Source organism: Dendropsophus ebraccatus, chromosome 8 (assembly GCF_027789765.1).
Source record: "Dendropsophus ebraccatus isolate aDenEbr1 chromosome 8, aDenEbr1.pat, whole genome shotgun sequence".
Classification (NCBI taxonomy): Eukaryota; Metazoa; Chordata; class Amphibia; order Anura; family Hylidae; genus Dendropsophus; species Dendropsophus ebraccatus.
Genome location: NC_091461.1, coordinates 68112491 through 68136090, shown reverse-complemented (window position 1 = coordinate 68136090; position 23600 = coordinate 68112491). Strand labels below are relative to the sequence as shown.

At 42.1% G+C, this 23600-nt stretch overlaps 1 protein-coding gene across 1 annotated transcript in view; it reads left to right on the top strand.

The window, feature by feature from the left end:
* Positions 1-23600, top strand: part of CDH23 (cadherin related 23) — a 671672-nt gene that overhangs the window by 125449 nt on the left and 522623 nt on the right. The window contains exons 3-5 of the mRNA XM_069981852.1: positions 7870-8012; positions 21809-21856; positions 23461-23553. Coding sequence (XP_069837953.1) covers positions 7870-8012; positions 21809-21856; positions 23461-23553 — 284 coding nt within the window. The remainder of the gene's footprint in view (positions 1-7869; positions 8013-21808; positions 21857-23460; positions 23554-23600) is intronic.

Genomic DNA, 23600 nt, shown 5'->3' with positions numbered 1-23600 from the left:
GTCTGGAGGAAGAGTGGAGAGGCACACAATCCAAGCTGCTTGAGGTCTAGTGTGAAGTTTCCACAATCAGTGATAGTTTGGGGAGCCATGTCATCTGCTGGGGTAGGTTCACTGTGTTTCATCAACACCAAAGTCAACGCTGCCATCTACCAGGAAATTTTTGAGCACTTTATGCTTCCCTGTGCCAAAAAGATTTTTGGAGATGGAATTTTCATCTTCGAGCAGGATTTGACACCTGTCCACACTACCAAAAGTACCAATACCTGGTTTACTAACCACAGCATCACTGTTTTTTTTTTTGTTTTTTTTACTTTATTTTCATTTTTATCAATTTGTAAGTCCAAAAGTCACACAATACATATTAACACAATACAATGCTTACAACTATCCCAACCCAACCCACCCAGGAGAGAGAGAAAAACAAAACAAAAAAACCCAACCATGTTAAAGGAGACCAGGCATCAAGACCCCTTTCAATCAATCACACTCTTCTCCATGTCCTCTAGACCAAGACCCCCAGAGTCTCTGACATCTTTTTAAAGCCTTTGGTGACAATTTCGTAGCCAACGTTTCTTCATATCTCATAATTTTACAGGAGTAAGATACCCATTCTTCAACTGACAAGGCATTAACACTTATCCACCTCCTTTTATCAAGATCCCAGAGTCTGAAGGAAGAGTGGAGAGGCTGTACACAATCCAAGCTGCTTGAGGTCTAGTGTGAAGTTTCCACAATCAGTGATGATTTGGGGAGCCATGTCATCTGCTGGTGTAGGTTCACTGTGTTTCATCAACACCAAAGTCAATGCTGCCGTCTACCAGAACATTTTAGAGCACTTCATGCTTCCCTGTGCTGAAAAGATTTTTGGAGATGGAATTTTTATCTTCCAGTAGGATTTGGCACCTGTCCACACTACCAAAAGTACCAATACCTGGTTTACTAACCACAGCATCACTGTGCTTGATTGGCCAGCTAATTTGTCAGACCCTAATCCCATAGAGAATTTATGGGGTATTTTCAAGAAGCAGATGAAAGACACCAGACCCAACAATGCATACGAGCTGAAGGCCCCTATCAAAGCAACCTGGGCTTCAATAACACCTCTGCAGTGCCGTCATTCATGCAAAAAGTGCCCCGACCAAGTATTGAGCGCATTTACTGTACAGACTTTTCATTTGGTCGACATTTCTGTGTTAAAAACATTTTTTTTTTCAATTGGTTTTATATAATATTCTAATTTTCTGAAATACTGACTTTTGGGTTTTTCTTGGCTGTAATCCATAATCATTAACTTTAACAGAAATAAACGCTTGAAAAAGTTCACTCTATGTAATGACTCTATAGCATATATGAGGTCACTTTTTGAATTGAATTCCTGAAGAAATTTTTTTTTTGTTGATATTATAATTTATTGCAAACCAATGTATGTGCCACCCACAGTAGTTCTGGTAGTATTCACACATAGGCTGTCGTCAAGGGGTACTCCCAACTGCATAAACCTTTTCTGTTAAAATGGGGAGGTATCATTGGAGTTCCAATGTGTCTTGCAGAAACCTATTGCATTTCTTTGTTCTAATTTTTGTATTGTAAGGGACAATATATACAGAATATATACAGAAATTGGGATGAAAAAATCCCATAGGTTACTTGAAGGTGAACCAGGCACTGTTGGCTCTAATATGCAGGGGGCACCAGATAAATGCTTGAGTCTACCTTTGATTTCAATGGAGTACGTTACTCGAATCAAGCACTTGAGCATTTTAGTGCTGGCAAGGGTGGAACATCAACACCTAGTTTGCAATGTGCAAAAATCAGATCTCACCTTTTCACTCTTTGCCAAATGCTAAGCTCTTATCTGAGTACACTCCACAGAGCAGGCCCTGAGGTCTAATAATAATAAGCAATATTAATGCTCAGGCTTTCTTAGTGGGACTATTCCCAAAGCAGTCATGAGCATGGTTAAATCATAGTTTTCAAACTAACTGCAGAGGATAGTTACAGAGGACCACGGTGACTAATCTCCTGAACTCAGAGACTGTCACTGCAGCACCAGACTATTATTATATGATCAGTTTTAATATCTCAGAGGTGTTCTTCAACACAAAGTGCTAATACCCCCATATGAATTGTAGTGTAGCAGTATAATTTGAATAATTTATTCAGATAGGAAAGCAAGGATGAAATAGGCCATTTATACTATATGTAATAAAATAAAATAAAAATATTTTCCTATCCTTATGTATGTTACTGCTGCACCAAAAGATACAAAGATACACAAACACATTATAACTCAGAACTCTCAGCTACAGTTCACATTCCAAAACTTTTGAAACTCTTAGCTGTTAGGTCCAGGAGACACATAGTACCTTTCATATACCTGTCTGTGTAAAAAAATGCTTTTATTCTCATTCTCCCTATCCATGCTTGGTCCTTAGCTTGCAGATAGGGATGGGTGGGTAAATGGTGAGGCATTCTCTCTTGATGAGCTTGAAAAAGCCTCTTTGACACGTCACTCTAGAGTATATAAGTATTTTTATTTTTGTCATGGAAGCACAGACAAATATGTGAATGTAATGTGATTCCTTGACTTAACAGCTACCTTAGAGTCCTTTTACACATAGCGATTTGTTGGGTGGCAAATGAACACCGATCAGCAAGATCGGCGCTCATTTGCAATGCTTTTACTCTACACAAAAAATCACGCAAATAAAAAGAAAAAAACTAAGGGGACTTAAGAACCTATAATTATAAAGGTTTGAATTGCACATATGTCTTACAAGTATATTGCTAACAGTTATAATTTTGTATATCACTTCTATTCCTCTTCTATGCTATCTTTAACCCCTTCACGTCAGCCATCTGTATATATACGTTCCTATTGCACATGCCCCGTGCAGTAGGAATGTACATATACGTTCCGGCTTTGACGGGGCTTTGTGATGAGAACGGGATCGCTGCAGGGACAGCGATCCCACTCTCATCTGTGTACAGCACCGGAGATAATGAGGATCAGCTGCGATTCCGCAGCTGACCCCCATTAACCCCTTAGTGACCGCCGAAACGGCGGTCACTAATGGGCCGGTGCCGCCGCTGTATTTCATCTCCCCCCACCATGAATCCACGGTGGGGGGAGATGAAATAAGTAAAAATCAGACCCCAGATCAGCCCCCTAGTGCCCCAGACACTAACCCCCCCTCCCGCGGCGGCCATCGGATCCAAGATGGCCGCCGCGATCACTGTGAACAGACTAATGTCTGTTCACAGTGATCAAAAAAGAAAAATGAATGAAAGCCCCATGCTCTCCGTCACCGGAGGTAGCGGAGAGCATGGGGCAGTCATTGGGACCCCCCCTGTGGGGTCCCGGTACAAGTGATCAGCGGTATATACTATATACCGCTGATCGCTTGTGCCATGTGCTCCAGGCACTTTTTATCCCCTGTCACCATGAATGATTGGTGACAGGGGATAAAAAGTGATGTCCCCCCACCCCCAAAAGTCGCCCCCCACCCCCCCTGTCACCCCCGTCCCCCAGTCACCCCCCCTTCCCCATATACTCACCGGATCCACGGAGCTCCTTCCTCTTCGGTGTCCTGGCTGGTTATGAAGTGCGCATGCGCTCCACAACCAGCCAAGCTCTGAAAATTTAAAGTGACAGAGACCAATTTGGTCTCTGTCACTGAACTATGATTACTGTGATAGAAAATATCACAGTAATCATAGTAATACAGTGAAAATGAATGTATAAAGTACAAAAAGTGACAAACATACAAAAAAATAAAACACACACTTTTTATTATAGTAATAATTACAGTTTACTCCCAAATTACCCCTACCCCCCCCCCCCAGATTACCCGTAACCACCGCAGGTTGCCCGTAACCACCGCACGTTGCCCGTAACCACCCCAGGTTGTCCGTAATCACGTCAGATTGCACGTAACCCCCCAGATTACCCGTAACCACCGCACGTTGCCCATAACCACCGCACGTTGCCCGTAACCACCACACGTTGCCAGTGACCCCCTCCAGATTGTCCGTAATCACCCCAGATTGCCTGTAACCACCCCAAATTACATGTAACCACCCCAGATTAGCTATAAGCACTTCACTCTATCCGTAACAATTCTAGATTGTCTGTAACCCCTCCAGGTTGCCCCTAACCACCGCAGGTTGGGCATAACCACCGCAGGTTGGGCATAACCACCCCAGATTGCCCGTAATCATGCCAGATTACATGTAACCCCCCAGATTGCACGCAACCACCGCAGGTTGCCTCTGACCACCGCACGTCGCCTCTGACCACCGCACGTCGCCTCTGACCACCACACGTCGCCTATGACCACCGCACGTCGCCTATGACCACCGCACGTCGCCTATGACCACCGCACCTTGCCTCTGACCACCGCACGTCGCCTATGACCACCGCACATCGCCTATGACCACCGCACCTTGCATCTGACCACCGCACCTTGCCTCTGAACACTGCACCTTGCCTCTAACCACCCCAAATTGCCAGTGACCCCCTCCAGATTGCCCGTAACCATGCCAGATTACAGGTACCCACCTCAGATTACCTATTAGCACTTCAGTTTATCCGTAACCACAGCAGGTTGCCTGTAACCACCCCAGATTGTCCGCAACCACCCCAGATTGTCCGTAACCACAGCAGGTTGCCTGTAACCATACCAGATTGTCTGTAACCACAGCAGGTTGTCCGTATTCACCCCACGTTGCCCATAACCACCCCAGGTTGCCTCTAACCACCCCAGGTTGCCTCTAACCACACCAGGTTGCCTCTAACCACACCAGGTTGCCTGTAACCACACCAGGTTGCCTGTGACTACCCCATGTTGACCGTATCCACCCCAGATTATCCGTAACCACCCCAGATTACCCGTAACCACCCCAGACTGCCTGTAACCACCCCAGACTGCCAGTAACCACCCCAGACTGCCCGTAACCACCTCAGACTGCCCGTAACCACCTCAGACTGCCCGTAACCACCTCAGACTGCCCGTAACCACCTCAGACTGCCCGTAACCACCTCTAGATTACCCGTAACCACCCCAGATTGTCCGTAACCACCTCAGACTGCCCGTAACCACCTCAGACTGCCCGTAACCACCTCAGACTGCCCGTAACCACCTCTAGATTACCCGTAACCACCCCAGATTGTCCGTAACCACCCCAGACTGTCCGTAACCACCCCACATTAGCTGTAATCTAATTTTTTTTATTGTATTTTAGTAACTGCGCTATTCTAATAACTGTTACTAGCTGCGGTTTTGCTCCAGCAAATTGGCGCTCCTTCCCTTCTGAGCCCTGCTGTGTGCCCATACAGTGGTTTATGCCCACATATGGGGTACCGTTGTACTCAGGAGAACCTGCGTTACAGATTTTGGGGTACATTTTTTATCCTGTTCCTTGTGAAATTTAGAAATTTCAAACTAAACCAACATATTATTGGAAAAATTCAAGTTTTTCATTTTTACTGGCCAATTTTGAATACTTTCCTCTAATACCTGTGGGGCCAAAATGCTCATCCTACCCCAAGATGAATTCTTTGAGGGGTGTACTTTCCGAAATGGGGTGACTTTTGGGGGGATTCTATTCTGTAGACACTACAGGGGCACTACAAATGCACCTGGTGCTCAGAAACTTCTTCAGAAAAATCTGCAGAGAAAATGCTAATTGGCGCTCCTTCCCTTCTGAGCCCCGCTGTGTGCCCATACAGTGGTTTATGCCCACATATAGGGTACCGTTCTACTCAGGAGACCCTGCGTTACAGATTTTGGGGTGCTTTTTCTCTCCTGTTCCTCGTGAAATTGAGAAATTTCCAACTAAAGGAACATATTATTGGAAAAATTCGAGTTTTTCATTTTTACTGTCTACTTTTGAATACTTTCCTCTAATACCTGTGGGGTCAAAATGCTCACCACACACCAAGATGAATTCTTTGAGGGGTGCACTTTCCAAAATGGGGTGACTTATGGTGAGATTTTACTCCGCTGGCACTACAGGGGCACTGCAAACCCACCTGGCGCTCAGAAACTTCTTCAGCAAAATCTGCATTGAAAAAGTTAATTGGCGCTCCTTCCCTTCTGAGCCCTGATGTGTGCCCATACAGTGGTTTATACCGACATATGAGGTACCTTTTTACTCAGGAGAACCTGCGTTACAATTTTTGGGGTACTTTTTTTCTCTTGTTCCTCGTGAAATTGAGAAATTTCAAACTAAACGAACATATTATTGGGAAAATTTGAGTTTTTCATTTTTACTGTCTACTTTTGAATACTTTCCTCTAATACCTGTGGGGTCAAAATGCTCACCACACCCCAAAATGAATTCTTTGAGGGGTGGACTTTCCAAAATGGGGTGACTTATGGCGAGATTTTACTCCGCTGGCACTACAGGGGCTCTGCAAACACACCTGGCGCTCAGAAACTTCTTCAGCAAAATCTGCATTGAAAAAGCTAATTGGCGCTCCTTCCCTTCTGAGCCCCGCTGTGTGCCCATGCAGTGGTTTATGCTCACATATGAGGTACCGTTGTACTCATGAGAACCTGCCTTACAAATTTTGGGGTACTTTTTTTCTCTTGTTCCTCGTGAAATTGAAAAATTTCAAACTAAAGGAACATATTATTGGAAAAAATCTGAGTTTTTCATTTTTACTGTCTAATTTTGAATACTTTCCTCTAACACCTGTGGGGTCAAATTGCTCATCCTACCCCAAGATGAATTCTTTGAGGGGTGTACTTTCCAAAATGGGGTGACTTATGGGGTTTTTTCTCTCTGCTGACACTACAGGGGCACTGCAAATGCACCTGGCGCTCGGAAACTTCTTCAGCAAAATCTGCAATGGAAAAGCTAATTGGCGCTCCTTCCCTTCTGAGCCCCGCTGTGTGCCCATGCAGTGGTTTACGCCCACATATGGGGTACCGTAGTACTCAAGAGAACATGTGTTACAAATTTTGGGGTGCTTTTTCTCTCATGTTCCTTTTGAAAATGAGAAACTTTAATCTAAATGTATATATTATTGGAAAATTTTAATTTTTCATTTTTTTACAGCCTAATGGTGAATACTTTCCTCCAGCCCCTGTAGGGTTAAAATGCTCATTATACCCCTAGATTAATTCTTTAAGGTGTCTAGTTTCCAAAATGGGGTCACTTATGGGGGTTTCCAGTATACAAACCTCCTAAATCAACTTAAAATAAGAACTGGTCCCTAAAAAAATCAGTTTTGGAAACTTTCACGAAAATGTGGTAATTTGCTGATACATTTCTAACCCCCGTAACACCCTAAAAAAGTAAAATATGTTTATGAAATGAAGCCAGAATAAAGAGGACATATTGGTAATGTGACTTAGTAACTAATTTATGTAATACAACTTTCTTTTTTTAGAAGCAGAGAATTTCAAAGTTCATAAAATGCTAATTTTTTAAATTTTTCATGATATTTTGATGTTTTTCACAAAAAACACACAAAGTAGTGACCAAATTTTGCCACTAATATAAAGTGTCATATGTGACGAAAAAACTATCTCAGAATCGCTAGCATACGTTAAAGCATCACTGAGCTATAAGCACATAAAGTGAGACAGGTCAGATTTTGAAAAATGAGCCTGGTCTTTTAGGTGCAAATAGGCTTGGTCTTGAAGGGGTTAATATGGTGATATTTGCCAGTTTGTGATAAATAAATATCTTTCAATTGATAGACCAACATTAGAGTATACAAAAAATGCTGTTTACACTCAATATCGTAAGTCCTGTTGATCTATTGTTTTTTTTTTTTTTTTAGTATTGGATAACAAACATGATAAATGGTTCAGATTTGAACAGCAGACTGTAAAATGTTATAAATTTTCTTTACAGGTTCTTCAATTACTCAACTACGAGCTCAAGACTATGATGGTGACAAATTGGTGTATGGAATAGTAGGTGATGAAGCCAGTAAATTCTTTGCTGTGGAAAGTGAAACTGGTGTGGTATGGCTTAGGCAATCCTTGGATCGAGAGGTAATATAAAATATTTATCATGGAAATATTTATATTATTATTGTTTTTATTTTAAGTGTACAAATGTGTATTTTGTCCCTTTTTGGTGTATCCATAATGAGGGTTGAAATATATATATTTTTTCTTTTTTAATTCGACTACTTATAACATAAAATACTATTTGTTATACAACAACACTGACTTTTATATAGTATTGAACATCCACAACCTCAATTTCTGCTCCTGTCGCTGATCATCACCTAATTCCTAATATTACCTAATTTCATAGCAAACTAACTTTCTGTGGTTAGAATGTAGGAATATACTAGAATAAGCCCCCATGAACACAAGAAATCTATACCATCCATTAACCCCTTAAAGGAGAAGTCCGGCCAAAATTAATTTTTGATATGTTGTTACTTATGAAAAGTTATACAAATTTCTAATGTACATTAATTATGGGAAATGCACATATAGAGCTATTTCCCTTAATTTAGTAGATCAGGAAGTGTTAGAAATATCTCTGAAGAAGTGACGTCACGACCCAGGGTGTAATTCCTATGGAGTGTCCAGCAGGGGGCGCTCTCTATATAGAAGTCTATGGGACTTTATTGTTTCTATGGGTTTCTATGTAATGTAATGTAGTGTACAGTGCTTTATTGAATGAATACATCTATGGAATACTTTGAGGAGCAAGTGTCCTTGCTCCCCAAAGTATTGCATAAATGTATTCATTCAATACATTCAATACACAGTAAGCCCGCCGATCCGCCGCATTTCCGCCGAATTTCCGCCGCATTCCCGCCGCATTCCCGCCGATCCGGACCATATACATTGAACTACAGCTCCCATCATCTGCTTCTAGTATGAACAGGTGATGGGAGCTGTAGTTGGGTAAGGGATATCACATGCCGCCGGGCGCAGGGGGGAGCCGCTCAGTACACAGGAGCGCTCCCCCCTCCTCCTCCTCCTTCCGTGATAACTTCCGCCTATACCAATGCTGAGTCCCTGCCTGGCCGCCGCTCTCCGCTCTCCCCCCCATACATACCGGCTCCCGATGCATCCTGGTGTCCGCGCTGATGCCGGGAGCCGGTATATGTGAGCGGAGAGCGGTGGCCAGGCAGGGACTCAGCATTGGTATAGGCGGAAGTTATCACGGAAGGAGGAGGAGGAGGGGGGAGCGCTCCTGTGTACTGAGCGGCTCCCCCCTGCGCCCGGCGGCATGTCATATCCATTACCCAGCTACAGCTCCCATCACCTGTTCATACTATAAGCAGATGATGGGAGCTGTAGTTCAATGTATATGGTCCGGATCGGCGGGAATGCGGCGGATCAGCGTGTGGCGGATCGGCGGGAATGCGGCGGAAATTCGGCGGAAATGCGGCGGATCGGCGGGCTTACTGTGTATTGAATGTATTGAATGAATACATTTATGGAATACTTTGGGGAGCAAGGACACTTGCTCCCCAAAGTATTCCATAGATGTATTCATTCAATAAAGCACTGTACACTACATTACATTACATAGGAACCCATAGAAACAATAAAGTCCCATAGACTTCTATATAGAGAGCGCCCCCTGCTGGACACTCCATAGGAATTACACCCTGGGTCGTGACGTCACTTCTTCAGAGATATTTCTAACACTTCCTGATCTAATAAATTAAGGGAAATAGCAGTATATGTGCATTTCCCATAATTAATGTACATTAGAAATTTGTATAACTTTTCATAAGTAACAACATATCAAAAATTAATTTTGGCCGGACTTCTCCTTTAAAGAGTCACTGTCGTATTTTTTTTTTGCAGAAATCAATAGTCCAGGCGATTTTAAGAAACTTTGTAATTGGGTTTATTAGCCAAATCTGCCATTATCTGCATGTAAAAAGCCTTTTCCCAGGTCCCCCCCTCCTTCCTCTTTTTCATCCACTCCAAAAAATCTGAAAATTGTGACTTGTTGCATGAGTCACACTCTGTCTATTCCTATAGAGAGGGGAGGGGGGAGGAGGAAGGAGGGAGTTAGCCGGCAGCAGAAAGCAGATAACAGAGGATTACAGGCACAGAGCTAGGTGACAGCTGTAATCCGAGGTCAGGGAGGTCAGTGGTGACTGTCCCAAGAGATATCAGGTGAGGCATTTGTAGATTAACTCTTTGTTGTCCTGTTTTGGTCTTTTCTTTAGCTCTCTCCATAGGAGAACAATGAAGACGGGGGGAGAGCTTCAAACTGCTTTTTCATGATAAAAATGCATTTTTCGGATAATAAACCCAATTACAAAGTTTCTTAAAATCGCCTGGACTATTGATTTCTGCAAAAAAAAAATTCACGACAGTGACACTTTAAGGACAGAGCCAATTTCGATTTTTGCGTTTTAGTTTTTTCCTCCTTGTGCATCAAAGGCCATAGCACTTGCATTTTTCCACCTAGAAACCCACATGAGCCCTTATTTTTTGCGTCACTAGTTGTACTTTGCAATGACAGGCTGAATTTTTGCATAAAGTACACTGCAAAACCAGAAAAAAATTCAAAGTGTGGTGAAATTGAAAAAAAAAACACATTTTGTTTATTTGGGGGAAATGTGTTTTTACGCCATTCGCCCTGGGGTAAAATTGACTTGGTATGCACGTTCCTCAAGTCGTTACGATTAAAACGATATATAACATGTATAACTTATATTGTATCGGATGGCCTGTAAAAAATTCAAACCATTGTCAACAAATATATGTCACTTAAAACCGCTCCATTCCCAGGCTTATAGCGCTTTTATCCTTTGGTCTATGGGGCTGTGTCAGGTGTCATTCTTTGCGCCATGATGTGTTCTTTCTATCGGTACCTTGATTGCGCATATACGACTTTTTGATCGCTTTTTATTAAAATTTTTCTGGATTTGATGCGACCAAAAATGCGCAATTTTGCACTTTGGGATTTTTTGGCGCTTACGCCGTTCACCGTACGAGATCAGGAATGTAATTAATTAATAGTTCGGGCGATTATGCACGCGGCGATAGGAAACATGTTTGTTTATTTATTTATTTGTTTACTTTTATTTATAACCTGGGAAAACGGGGGTGATTCAGACTTTTATTAGGGGAGGGGGCTTTTTATTGACAACAACACTATATATATTTTTTTTTTACACATATACTAGAAGCCCCCCTAGGGGACTTCTAGTATATACACTTTGATATCTCATTGAGATCTCTGCAGCATAGATATGCTGCAGAGATTCATGAGATCGGCACTCGTTTGCTTTCGGCTGCTGCAGCCGGAAGTAAACGAGTGCCGAGTCGGGGACGGCGCCATCTTGGAGCGGTCCCCGGCCGGCTTCAGAAACGGAGATCGCTCCTCCGGGATAACATCCCGGAGGAGCGATCTCTGCCACTAGACACCAGGGAGACGCTGGATCCGGTAATCGGATGCAGCTGTCATGTTTGACAGCTGTATCTGATTACTGTATTAGCGGGCACGGCGATCAGACCGTGCCCGCTAATACTTACGGTCCCGGTACAAACAAATCTTAATAAAACAGCCACACTATAGTAGCTACAATAGTGAGACTATTACAGAGTAGCATTTTTTTCAACAGATGTCCTTGTAACAGTGTCAAAAATTGGAAAATTACAATAAAAAAAATGTCAACCTGCCAGTCAGTCATTGAATTTCCGACATCAGTCATTAACCCTTAGAGGACCGGGCCAATTTAAATTTTTGCGTTTTCGTTTTTTCCCTCTTGTGCTTAAAAGGCCATAGCACTTGCATTTTTTCACCTAGAAACCCACATGAGCCCTTATTTTTTGCGCCACTAATTGTACTTTGCAATGATAGGCTGATTTTTTTCATAAAGTACACTGCAAAAGCAGGAAAAAATCCAATGTGTGGTGAAATTGAATAAAAAACAAAAACGCATTTCTTTTATTTGGGGGTATTTTTTTACGATGTTTGCCCTGGGGTTAAACTGACTTGTTATATATGTTCCTCAAGTTGTTACGATTACGATAGGTAACATGCATAACTTTTATATTATGTGATGGCTTGTAAACAATTAACTATTGTTAACAAATATGTGTTCCTTAAAATCGCTCTATTCCCAGGCTTAGGCTGGGTTCACACACAGTATATTTCAGGCAGTATTTGGTCCTCATGTCAGGTCCTCATTGCAACCAAAACCAGGAGTGGATTGAAAACACAGGCTATGATCACATCATGTTGAAATTGAGTGGATGGCTGTCATTTAATGGCAAATATTTGCTATTTTGAAACAATGGCTGTTGTATTGAAATAATGGCAGTTTTTTACCGTTTATGGCTGCCATCCACTCAATTTCAACATTGTGTGAACAGAGCCTTTCTGTGTTTTCAATCCACTCCTGGTTTTGGTTGCAATGAGGACCTGACATGAGGACCAAATACTGCCTGAAATATACTGTGTGTAAACCCAGCCTTATAGAGCTTTTATCCTTTGGTCTATGGGGCTGTGTTAGGTGTCATTTTTTGCGCCATTCTTTCTAGCTATACCTTGATTGCACGTATGCGACTTTTTAATTGCTTTTTATTACAGTTTTTCTGGATTTTATGCAACCAAAAATGTTCAATTTTGCATTTTGGGATTTTTTGGCGTTCACGCCGTTTACCGTGCTAGATCAGGAATGTGACTAATTAATAGTTTGAGCGATTATGCACGCGGATATGCAAAACATGTTTTTTTATTTATAAATAAGGGGGGGGTGATTCAAACTTGTATTAGGGGATTAGGCGCTTTTTATTAACAACAACACTTTTTTTTTTTTTTTTTTTACACTTATACTATAAGCCCCCCTGGGGTTACGGTTATTCCCCCTGGGGTTAGGGTTATTTCCCCTGGGGGACTTCTAGTATAAGCACCCTGATCTCTCATTGAGATCTATGCTGTATAGATATACAGCATAGACCAATGAGATGGGCACTCGATTACTTCCGGCTGCTGCAATCGAGTGCTGAGCCGGGATCAGCACCATTATGGCGCAGACCCCGAGCTGGACGTGTGGATCGCTGCTCTGGGACCACGTCCCGGAGTATCGATCCACCTCACTAGACACCAGGGATGGCTGCATAAGGTAATCGGATGCAGCTGTCAACTTTGACAGCTGCATCGGATTACTTATTTAGCGGGTACGGCGATCGGACCATGTTTGCTAATAGCCGCGGTCTCGGGCTCCATGCGGCACCCGGGACCGTGGCGGTACAGAGCGCAGCCGCGGCGCGGCACCGCTTTGAACACCCATTGGCGGCCCTGGACATACCTGTACGTCCAGGGTTGTCTAGGGGTTGAGTGTCATTGAATCCAAAAAGCAACCATTCACACATTGAATGCACTATAAGTAAGGCAAGGTAACCTGTCTTTCAGCAATAGATAGCTGCTGGTAGTAGCTTCAGAAGTTTTTTATATGACATTTAGAGAATATTATCCTCTGTGAACCCTTCCTATAGCTTGAAACCACTCACGAAACCACAAGAGCCATTAAAACATCACACAAGTACCATATCAGAAACCATTGTGCAAGCTCTAATTACCCTTGTGATATCTTAAATGGGTTGCACATTGTACTTTGGTGAAGTATTAAGCTGGTGTGGATACTATATGCTTTGTTGGAAATGTTTTGGCATGGTCATTAAATTTAAAGATAGGGGGAGGGAGATTTATCAAAGTTGTGTAAAGTAGAACTGGCTCACCCAGTGACTTGCTATAATACACAACCAGCTTCCAGTTACTTTGTATACTGGATACTGGCTGCAAGGCTCCCAAAGAAAACCACCCTTAATCAACTTACAACCCACAATCCAACCTTTTCCCCTCCCCTCTCTGTCCCTATGTCTTGCTATTGCACTCCTTGCTCTGCGCTAACTGCTTGCTATAACCTACTCTCCACTATACACAGCCGACTACCCACCTGCAGGAGGCAAATCACCCTATATAGAGGGGGGAGGGGAAGGAGCTGACATCACTTGCACCTGCCAAGTGACAGCACTGAAAACTAACATGTGCGGCTGCCACGTTTAGCGAATTTGGTAACAGGTCGCTGTAAATTCGCTTTGCAGAATTAAGCGAATTAAAGGGGTTATCCAGCGCTACAAAAACATGGTCACTTTCCCCCTATTGTTGTCTCCAGTTTGGGTGGGGGTTTGAAACTCAGTTCCATTGAAGTAAATGGAGCTTAATTGCAAACTGCACCTGAACTGGAGACCATGTACACAAAATTGGCAGAAAGAAAAGCGCCACTATACTACAGTAGAGAACTAAATGATTTTTTTTACCATGCATGAAAACTAAAGACAGGTATTTGCAGAAGCCGCATTTTGTAAGCCACTGTGGGAGGCTGTAGTTTATAGTGTGTATATCCTGAGAGGGCTAGCAGACAGTGTCTGGAATGACTGGAGATAACTGCAGGCAGTGCCTAGGGGCCTAAGATGGATTCCTAGCTGCCTCCCTGTGTGGAACTGCCGCTGTCTGATAGCAGCACCTGAGATGAGGAGTCTTTAAATCACCCAGCAACTTCCTTCAGGGCAGGAAAACAGCTGATGAGAATGATGAGCATTTAGTTGCCTGGAGCTAAAGAACATTCTTTGTTTGGTTTATGGTGATTGTACCCAATTTTCTTTCTAAGCAGCAATAATAGGTAATACCTAAGAAATGATCACACTTTAAAAAACAGATGTAGCATCATAGCAGTGTTTGAAGTCCAAGAACCACATAGTATTATGACATTATTGGTATGCAGTTTTGTCACATAATTATACATTTGTATTGCAAAGTAATATCATAGTGAAATATGTAAAAGTTATTCATGACTGCATCTACAAAACTGCAGTTAGTAAATCTCTTTAGTACATCTGTGTTTTTCCATAAATGTAGTTTAGCAGACCACATTTCCTGAACTTGGTGGTTCTTGTGTGTTTTGCACATGTACTGATCACTGGACAACCATACAATGACAAACAGAAACCAGGGTACTGCTGCATGAATGGAGGTGGCCTTGGAATTTTTTATATGTGTCATAAATGCCTGAAGTCAACCTGTCAAGAAACTTAAAAGGTGTAAATAAGCCAATGACTAGATAATGCTGCTTATCGGGATTGTGGGCATACCTTTTATATCCCTGTAGTCCTCTCCAGTGCCAAGAAATAAGACTTTCTATAAGGCCCGATCACACTATAGAATCAGCGCTGAGATATCATGTGGAAACCCCCCATTCTGGACTTAGCGCCAAATCCTGCCTTCAATGTGTTTGAATAGGAGAATAGGAGAATCGACATGTCGGCGACATCTCAGCGCCAGTTCCGTAGTGTGAACGTGCCCTTAGTATGTAAACATGGCCCCAGGGGGCATTCCCAAGCACAACAAAAACCAAAGATGAGCTAGATAATTTCCTCCTAGTTATCATTTCCATGCCCACTTTCATTTGCCCCCCCCCCCCATGTTGATTGACAGTAGGCTTGTTCACCACATGTAGGCAGTTGGGTAACCCTGGTTCTTGCCATGCTGGGGAACACACCCTGTTCACTTTAATATCATTTAAATATTAAAAGGCTGACATATTCGTGCTGGAAAGAACTATAGGGGGAAAAAATTGCCTGGAATCCTGAAGAGAAGCCATGGGTTTGATAGCCAAGAACCCTTATCACACCAAGCGATAATCTGGCAAATCAGGCTGATTCGGTAGATTATGGGTCTGTTTACACAGACAGATTATCCGTCTTTCCTTTATGACCTGTTCCCTGTTCATAGTCCATTCCTGGCTTTGGCTGCAAAAATCTGTCAGATATTTGTCAGATAATCTGTGTGTGTAAACGGACCCTTACTCTCCGTGTAATAAAGACAACGATCAGCTAATGGAATGATCGTTGGCTGATTGTTATAGTTTATGGTTCAGGGAAGAAAAAAAGTGCTGCACCTCACACCTATGGCTGATACTAGTACCTCTCGGCTGCATAAAAAACATCAGAATTCTGTATGTGAATTGATCAAGCCATACTGCCCCATGTACCTCATGCAGGTATCTGATACACATGGGTCCCTACACTAAGTCCACACTGTGCCAGTCAGCAACCACCACCCCCGCAGGCGTGCACAGTCAGGGAAGGGAGGCCATGGAACGGCCCTGCAACCCCCATGCCACAGGACCAGACCCAAAAATGCCACACCAAACCCAGCCAGCACCACCGGCGGAGGAAGCTGCCCCCAAACAGCACAAGTCTGGATAAGGTATTGCACTCACCATAGCTATCAAAGATAGAATGGGACAGACAGGAGGGATTAAAACCATGAGCACTCAGGTGTCTCCTGCTAATTGCTGTCATATGGGTCTCACCAGGAGGAGTGCAAAACATGGAGAAAAGAGAGAAACAAAATATGGTTCAGGGAAGAAAAAGAGTGCTGCACCTCACACCTATGGCTGATACTAGTACCTCTCGGCTGCATAAAAAACATCAGAATTCTGTATGTTAATTGATCAAGCCACACTGCCCCATGTACCTCGTGCAGGTATCTGATACACATGGGTCCCTACACTAAGTCCACACTGTGCCAGTCAGCGACCACCACCCCCGCAGGCGTGCACAGCAGGGAAGGGAGGCCATGGAACGGCCCTGCAACCCCCATGCCACAGGACCAGACGCAAAAATGCCACACCAAAACCCACACCAAAACCAATACCTTATCCAGACTTGTGCTGTTTGGGGGCAGCTTCCTCCACCGGTGGTGCTGGCTGGGTTTTGGTGTGGCATTTTTGGGTCTGGTCCTGTGGCATGGGGGTTGCAGGGCCGTTCCATGGCCTCCCTTCCCTGACTGTGCACGCCTGCAGGGGTGGTGGTCGCTGACTGACACAGTGTGGACTTAGTGTAGGGACCCATGTGTATCAGATACCTGCACGCGGTACATGGGGCAGTGTGGCTTGATCAATTCGCATACAGAATTCTGATGTTTTTTATGCAGCCAAGAGGTACTAGTATCAGCCATAGGTGTGAGGTGCAGCACTCTTTTTCTTCCCTGAACCGCGATTGTTATAGTTTATTCTGGCCTAAAATTTATCGATCAATGGGCGTGCATCAATATATGCAATAGAAATGTGCGGCCAGCAGCTGATGAATGTGTAAAAAATAATAGTAGATCCCTACTATGGTCTGACACCATCCGAACCATTTGGACAATGCTAAAGAACACAAGGACACAATCCATTAACTAGAGGGATTGTAACACCCAGTTGCCAAATTCTTTGTATATTTCCAGAACTAATAGGGTAACGAAACAGCACATAATTCTAACAAAAACAATGGCATGTAATGTAAAGGAAAGTAAGAATTAACTGAAACAGATTTGTTATAAGAACTGACAGATTATCTTTAAATGTGAATACAGATGTCCATAGTCTATAGAAAGTATGGTGCTGTTTTAAGAAAATGTCCTAATGTTCTATTCCATAGGATAACGCTTTAAATTACAGATGAACAATCAGTGATTTGAAAAGTCATGCAAAGGGAATAAGACGGTTACTAGAATGCTTCTGGTGCCAACAGAAATTGAACAGAAATTGTCTATCTACAGCTGTTGCAAACCACAATGCCATTGTAAATAGGAATGTTACTATGATATACTAACTGTATTCCCCCTTTTTTACTGTGTTTAACTCAATGAAGCCCAGTTATAAATGATAGTTTTATCCTTTATTGCTAATCTTCTACCCTTACCACTGCCAATTTATAGTCCCATGACTTGGGTTATTAGTAAATTGGATATAAATAAATAATTATCGCCCAGTAACTGGAGTTTTAAAAAGCAAGTCTAGGGCTACATCGAAACATTCTTTTTTTGTGGACCGTATAAGGTCCCTGATTTTTAGTCTGTGATCCACAAAAGTGCATTTTAATTAATCCGTACTGTTTGCATATTCGTCTATAATTTATGTGGGTTCGTAAAAGGGAAAAATAATTCTAAAAGAAGAAGGAATTGTTAAATGATGTCACTAGTAAGAATTACAGATCCATGTTTTTGTGGTTGTATCAGATGTTACTTCCATAACATCTGCAAATAACGGGCATTGCCGTAAACTTCTATGGGACAATCTGTTACGGGCTATTAGCAGATCTGTAAAATTATGGACATGTGAATAGGCCGATAAAAATGAATAGATCCTTACTTTTGTCCGTAATTGTGTAATGGCAATTACAGAAAAAAAGTATGTAACGTGTGAATGTAGCCTAAGGCTGTGTGCATATGGGAAAAGACTTCACCCATGTGTAGCACTATGATGCATTCCTCTGGGGTACTGTTGTGAAGCTTCTACTGTCATGAAGCTTCCATTGATTTAAATGGAGGCCTGAAAGCAGAACTGCATGGAAAAAATGTCACTTCTTTTCCCACTGTTCCATGTTTCCTATCATCTTAGGTGAAACTACTACATTGAAAGCTACACTGTTTATGCCCATGTGAACAGACACTTGGTCCACCTACTTTTCCCTTATAAATGATTGACATTTTAATTACCCATTGAAATAATGTGATTTAAAGGGCATGTACCATTAAACAAGTTTATTTTATATGATAGACATGTCCTCATTAGCCAGACCTTTATACGTTCCATAACACTGACAGAAATAACACTGTGCTCAATTAAGAATCCTGTAACTTTTTTTGGTACTTACGAGTTTGTAGAATGATTGAGAAGTGGTTAGGCTGAGTCTTTTCAGGAAGTAAAGAAATCATTTACCTATAATGCACATGGTGTACCATTTAAAAAAAAGTGCTAGAGCCTTTCTATCTGAGATAAATAACCCCAAGTTTGGCCTATCCTTGTCGATAATTTTACAACACTTCCAGAAGAACTCCATTGCCTTATCCCTCCTCTCCTCCATAACCAAACTATTTATACTCATTCCTGTCAAACAGTGATATGAATTTTCTTTTTCTTCTAGGCCCTTTTATAATAGGGCCTCACTCATGCTTTATTCTACTTCCAACCAAACCCAGTGGTCTAGATTTGGATCTTAAGTCTTAAAGGAATTCTTAACACCAACCCAAAAGTACTAACCAGATGGTATCTTACACCCATAATATTACTTATGCCAATCCTGGATATTTTCCAATTGATTTTGTGGCTGCTTTATTATGGGGAGAAGCTCCACGTTTAGTGAAGGTTCTGTATGGCATCCTACAAAATTTTTTATTAATTGCTATTGATTTTTATAGGACCATTGGTCCCAGTGCACTGTACATATGATAAGGGATTAACCCCTTAGCGACCCATGACGTATCTAATACGTCATGGCGCCGCGGGGGGTGTTCAGAGCGGGGTCCCGCCGGGACCCCGCTCTGAACGGCGCTGATCCCGGCTGACACGTGCAGCCGGGCAGTGCCTCTGTTAGCCGGCGCGGGTCCCGTTGCCGCGCCGGCTAATTAAGCACTTCAATGCAGCTGTCAAACCTGACAGCTGCATTGAAGTGCTTTATGCACACTATCCCTGGTGTCTAGTGGGTCGGATCTCCCCCCCGCGATGCGATCACGGGGGGGAGATCCGTTCTTCTGCCCATGCCGGGCCTCAGCGTCGGAATGACGCTGATCCCGGCTCGGCAGTAGATTGCTATGGCCTGCAGCAGGCCATAGCAATCTATGACCGATCTCATGGATCTTTGCTGTGTATATACACAGCAATGATCTCTATGAGAGATCATTGCTGTGTATATACAAGCCCCCCAGGGGGGCTTCTAGTGTATGTAAAAAAAAAAAGTGTTTTTATTAATAAAAAATCCCCTCCCCTAATAAAAGTCCAAATCACCCCCCTTTTCCCATTTTATAAATATAAATTAATAAATAAATAAATAAATAAACATATTTAGTATCGCCGCGCGCGTAATCGCCCGAACTATTAATTAATCACATTCCTGATCTCGCACGGTAAACGGCGTCAGCGCAAAAAAATCCCAAAGTGCAAAATTGCGCATTTTTGGTCGCATCAAATCCAGAAAAAATGTAATAAAAAGCGATCAAAAAGTCGTATATGCGCAATCAAGGTACCGGTAGAAAGAACACATCATGGCGCAAAAACTGACACCTCACACAGCCCCATAGACCAAAGGATAAAAGCGCTATAAGCCTGGGAATGGAGCGATTTTAAGTGACATATATTTGTTAACAATGGTTTGAATTTTTTACAGGCCATCCGATACAATATAAGTTATACATGTTATATATCATAGTAATCGTAACGACTTGAGGAACATGCATAACAAGTCAGTTTTACCATAGGGCGAACGGCGTAAATGCAAAACTCCCCGAAATCAAAACAAATTCGTTTTTTTTTCAATTTGACAGCGCAAATGATTTTTTTCCGGTTTCACAACATATTTTATGGAAAAATTATGCCTGTAATTGCAAAGTACAATTGGTTTCGCAAAAAATAAGCGCTCATATACGTCTCTAGGTGAAAAAATGCAAGCGCTATGGACTTTTAAACATAAAATGGAAAAAGCAAAAGCGCAAAAACGAAAATTGGCTTGGACCTTAAGGGGTTAAAATACATAATACAAACCCTTGGGCCCTACCTGTAAGGGCTTTCAGTTGTTGTAGCTTGGCCTGTAGATTCTGCACACTCGTAGGTTGACATCCTTGTTTGTCCCATAACTGCTGGATTGGTGATAAATGTGGAGACAGGCCAATCTGGTGGAGACATTACTGGGAAACCCTTGCTGTGTGTAGGTTACCATTATTTGGCTAAAAAATGTGAAATGCCCTTCCATGAGATCAACTCGTGACCCCAGAATATCCTGCATATATTACTGAGATGTTAGTGTCTCTTGTATCCTTACTAGGGTTAACCAACTGTAATATCTGATGAGTACCCAAATCATCACTCCAACGGTTGGGGCAGGTTGCTCCACATTAAATGCAGGATTTAAGCATTCACAGCAAGGACTCCATACTAAAACCTTCCATTCGATGGATCACAAACAGAACTTGGACTTGTTGTTAAAGATGATACAATTCCAGTCCATAGAAGGCCAGGTTTCTCTTTCATGCAACCGCTGAAAGCAAAAATGACGGCCGGTTGTCAATGATAACAGGTTTCTATCTGCTAACCCCCCATAAAATGGTCCATGCAGATACATTGCTGTTTGTGATTGTTGGATGATTAAATGATTCTATACATTGTTGGTCTTTCTTGGGCAATCAGAGTCTGTTTGAATGACCTTCTTCCTTCTCTCTGTCCGATGATGTCCCCCTCTGAAAGCCTGCCAACTTGGCAAAATGTTGAATGTGTTGTAGAGGTATATCTACCAGTCATCTATCTTTCACCAGAACCTCCAAACCCCCCAAAAAGGCTTCTAAGAGCCTTTTTATTGTGCTGCAGGGGGAGCACTTTTACACCCTCTTGTGATATGACCCTGCATCTAATCAGACCACAAACCTGTAATCATTTACATATCTGCCTTAGAATAACTGCTGAGTTTTGCAGTAATCTGACATTTCTATATAGTTCCTTAAAATTGATCTATGGGTGTGTCACATTTTTAAACATCCATCGACTCATTTTATTCCAGCCCTATTAGTTTGATACAATTCCTTCTCTATTATTAAGAACTCACTTCAGACAGTAATTTTACTGGCTAAAATTGATATGCGAACAATGCTGTATATTGGAGCCACATCTGTAATTGTGCTCCGGGTTCCTCCTTTACCCCTCTCCCAGTGGTATTTTGCATGTAATTATGCTTTTAGCTAAAATCCAAAGCACTGGTGTTAGAAGATAAACACTATTTCTAATCGTATTATTTTGTCTTCCTTTTCATTTCAGACCAAATCGGAATTCACAGTTGAATTTTCTGTCAGTGACAGCCAGGGGGTATGTATGACTTTTTCATTTCATGGCATAAAAATCTATGAATGGTAAAATAGGACAAGATAACGGAAGATAGAAGGGGTGGAGAAAACTGATTTATAACATCTTGGGTATAAGTGCTGCCAGCAGGAACCATGCTGAACAGACATTTGACCAATTATATGTAAGGGTGTGCAATGTTCATTTTTAGCACTAGTGGAGGTGTTCTTGCTCGTAATGTACAAGGATATAGATAAAATGACATAGACTTGTTGATAAGAATTGTAGACAATTTGTATGTCAGCTTGGTAATGTTATTTCTAGTACATGTTCTAAAATGTACAAAGTAAAACCCTGAATGTGTAGTGAAGTGGGTGTTTTTAAAGACAACCCATTTTATATGCAGGGCAGAGTCACCCCTTGCTCAGGAATAATACAAATATACCAGTACCTTAATCTTGCTGCTTTGCAATTTCTTATGTATAGTCTCTAATGGCAGAGACAGTAATAATGACAGAATAAGCAATGCAAACATCTTTTATTCCTTCGGTACATGGTAGAACAACATGCTCACAAGCTGAACATTTTCCCGAGTTAAAACCACCTGAAGTCTGGCCGGACTTTTCAGAGGACAGACACTCCTCCTTGCTCGTGCTTCTTCAGGTGCATGAGGAAGCAGGAGTGTCTGTCCTCTGAAACGTCCGCCCGTTAGTGTCCCAAAAATATTTCAGAAGTTTGCATTGGTCAAGGTTTGGTTGTTCAGACCTCCCATTAATTGTTAGATTGAACCAAGGAAAGTGCTTGGCTTCTTGGCTTCACTCCCCAGTTTGCTGTAATCTCTTTCCTACTGCAGGAGACCATTTCCTACAATCGGATGGAAAAGGCAGCAAGTCTGGGACTGAAGCGCTAAGCTGAGAATTTCAACCAGCTATATCTAACAATTGGTGGGGGTCCGAATGCCTAGACCTTGACTAATCAAAACGTTTGACATGTCTGTGTGACATAACAATAATAACGGTCTAACAACAAATTTGGATCAAGGTCCACAGAGAAGATGTTCTGAGGGATGCACGCCAGAGGTTAAGCAATCCTAGAAGCTGACACTTATTACATCAGGTATAGGCACGTAGTTATTTCAAGGCTTTATTGACATCTCTAATACAAACAGCAAGTGATGTTTCGACCGGTGTGGTATGTATCAAGCATACCTACTTGTATTCTTGATAAAGACCACACCAGTTGAAACGTTGCATGCTGTGTGCACTCGGAGATGCCAATATAGCCTTGAAATGCCTACTTGGACGCTGTCAAAAGTTTATACAAATGACAGAAGCCCATAAAAGGCATATGGACAGAGAATTCCCAGTTGAAACGACAAAATAGAATGCATGCATAAAGAACCATTTAATAGATCCTATTGTTAAGAAAAGCAAAATTAGAATTTATAAGGGTATTTTAATAAAAAAAAATATTTCATGATATATGGCTCTATTCTGTACTCAGCTGTACAGCTGGTGGATTGAAATTGACAGGTTATTGGAAGTATACTGCAAACAAAAAAAAAAGGTTTATGCAAACCTATGAGGAGACTCATATCCTAATATACTTTCTTGCTGGTTTTTCTTCAGGTTATAAAAAACAAAGTAAATATCCAGGTTGGGGATGTCAATGACAATGCACCTACCTTCCATGGTCAGCCATATACAGTGCGCATTGCAGAGGTATGTGTCTATCTTTCTTAACTAGTAAATGTTTAATTTGTTAATGT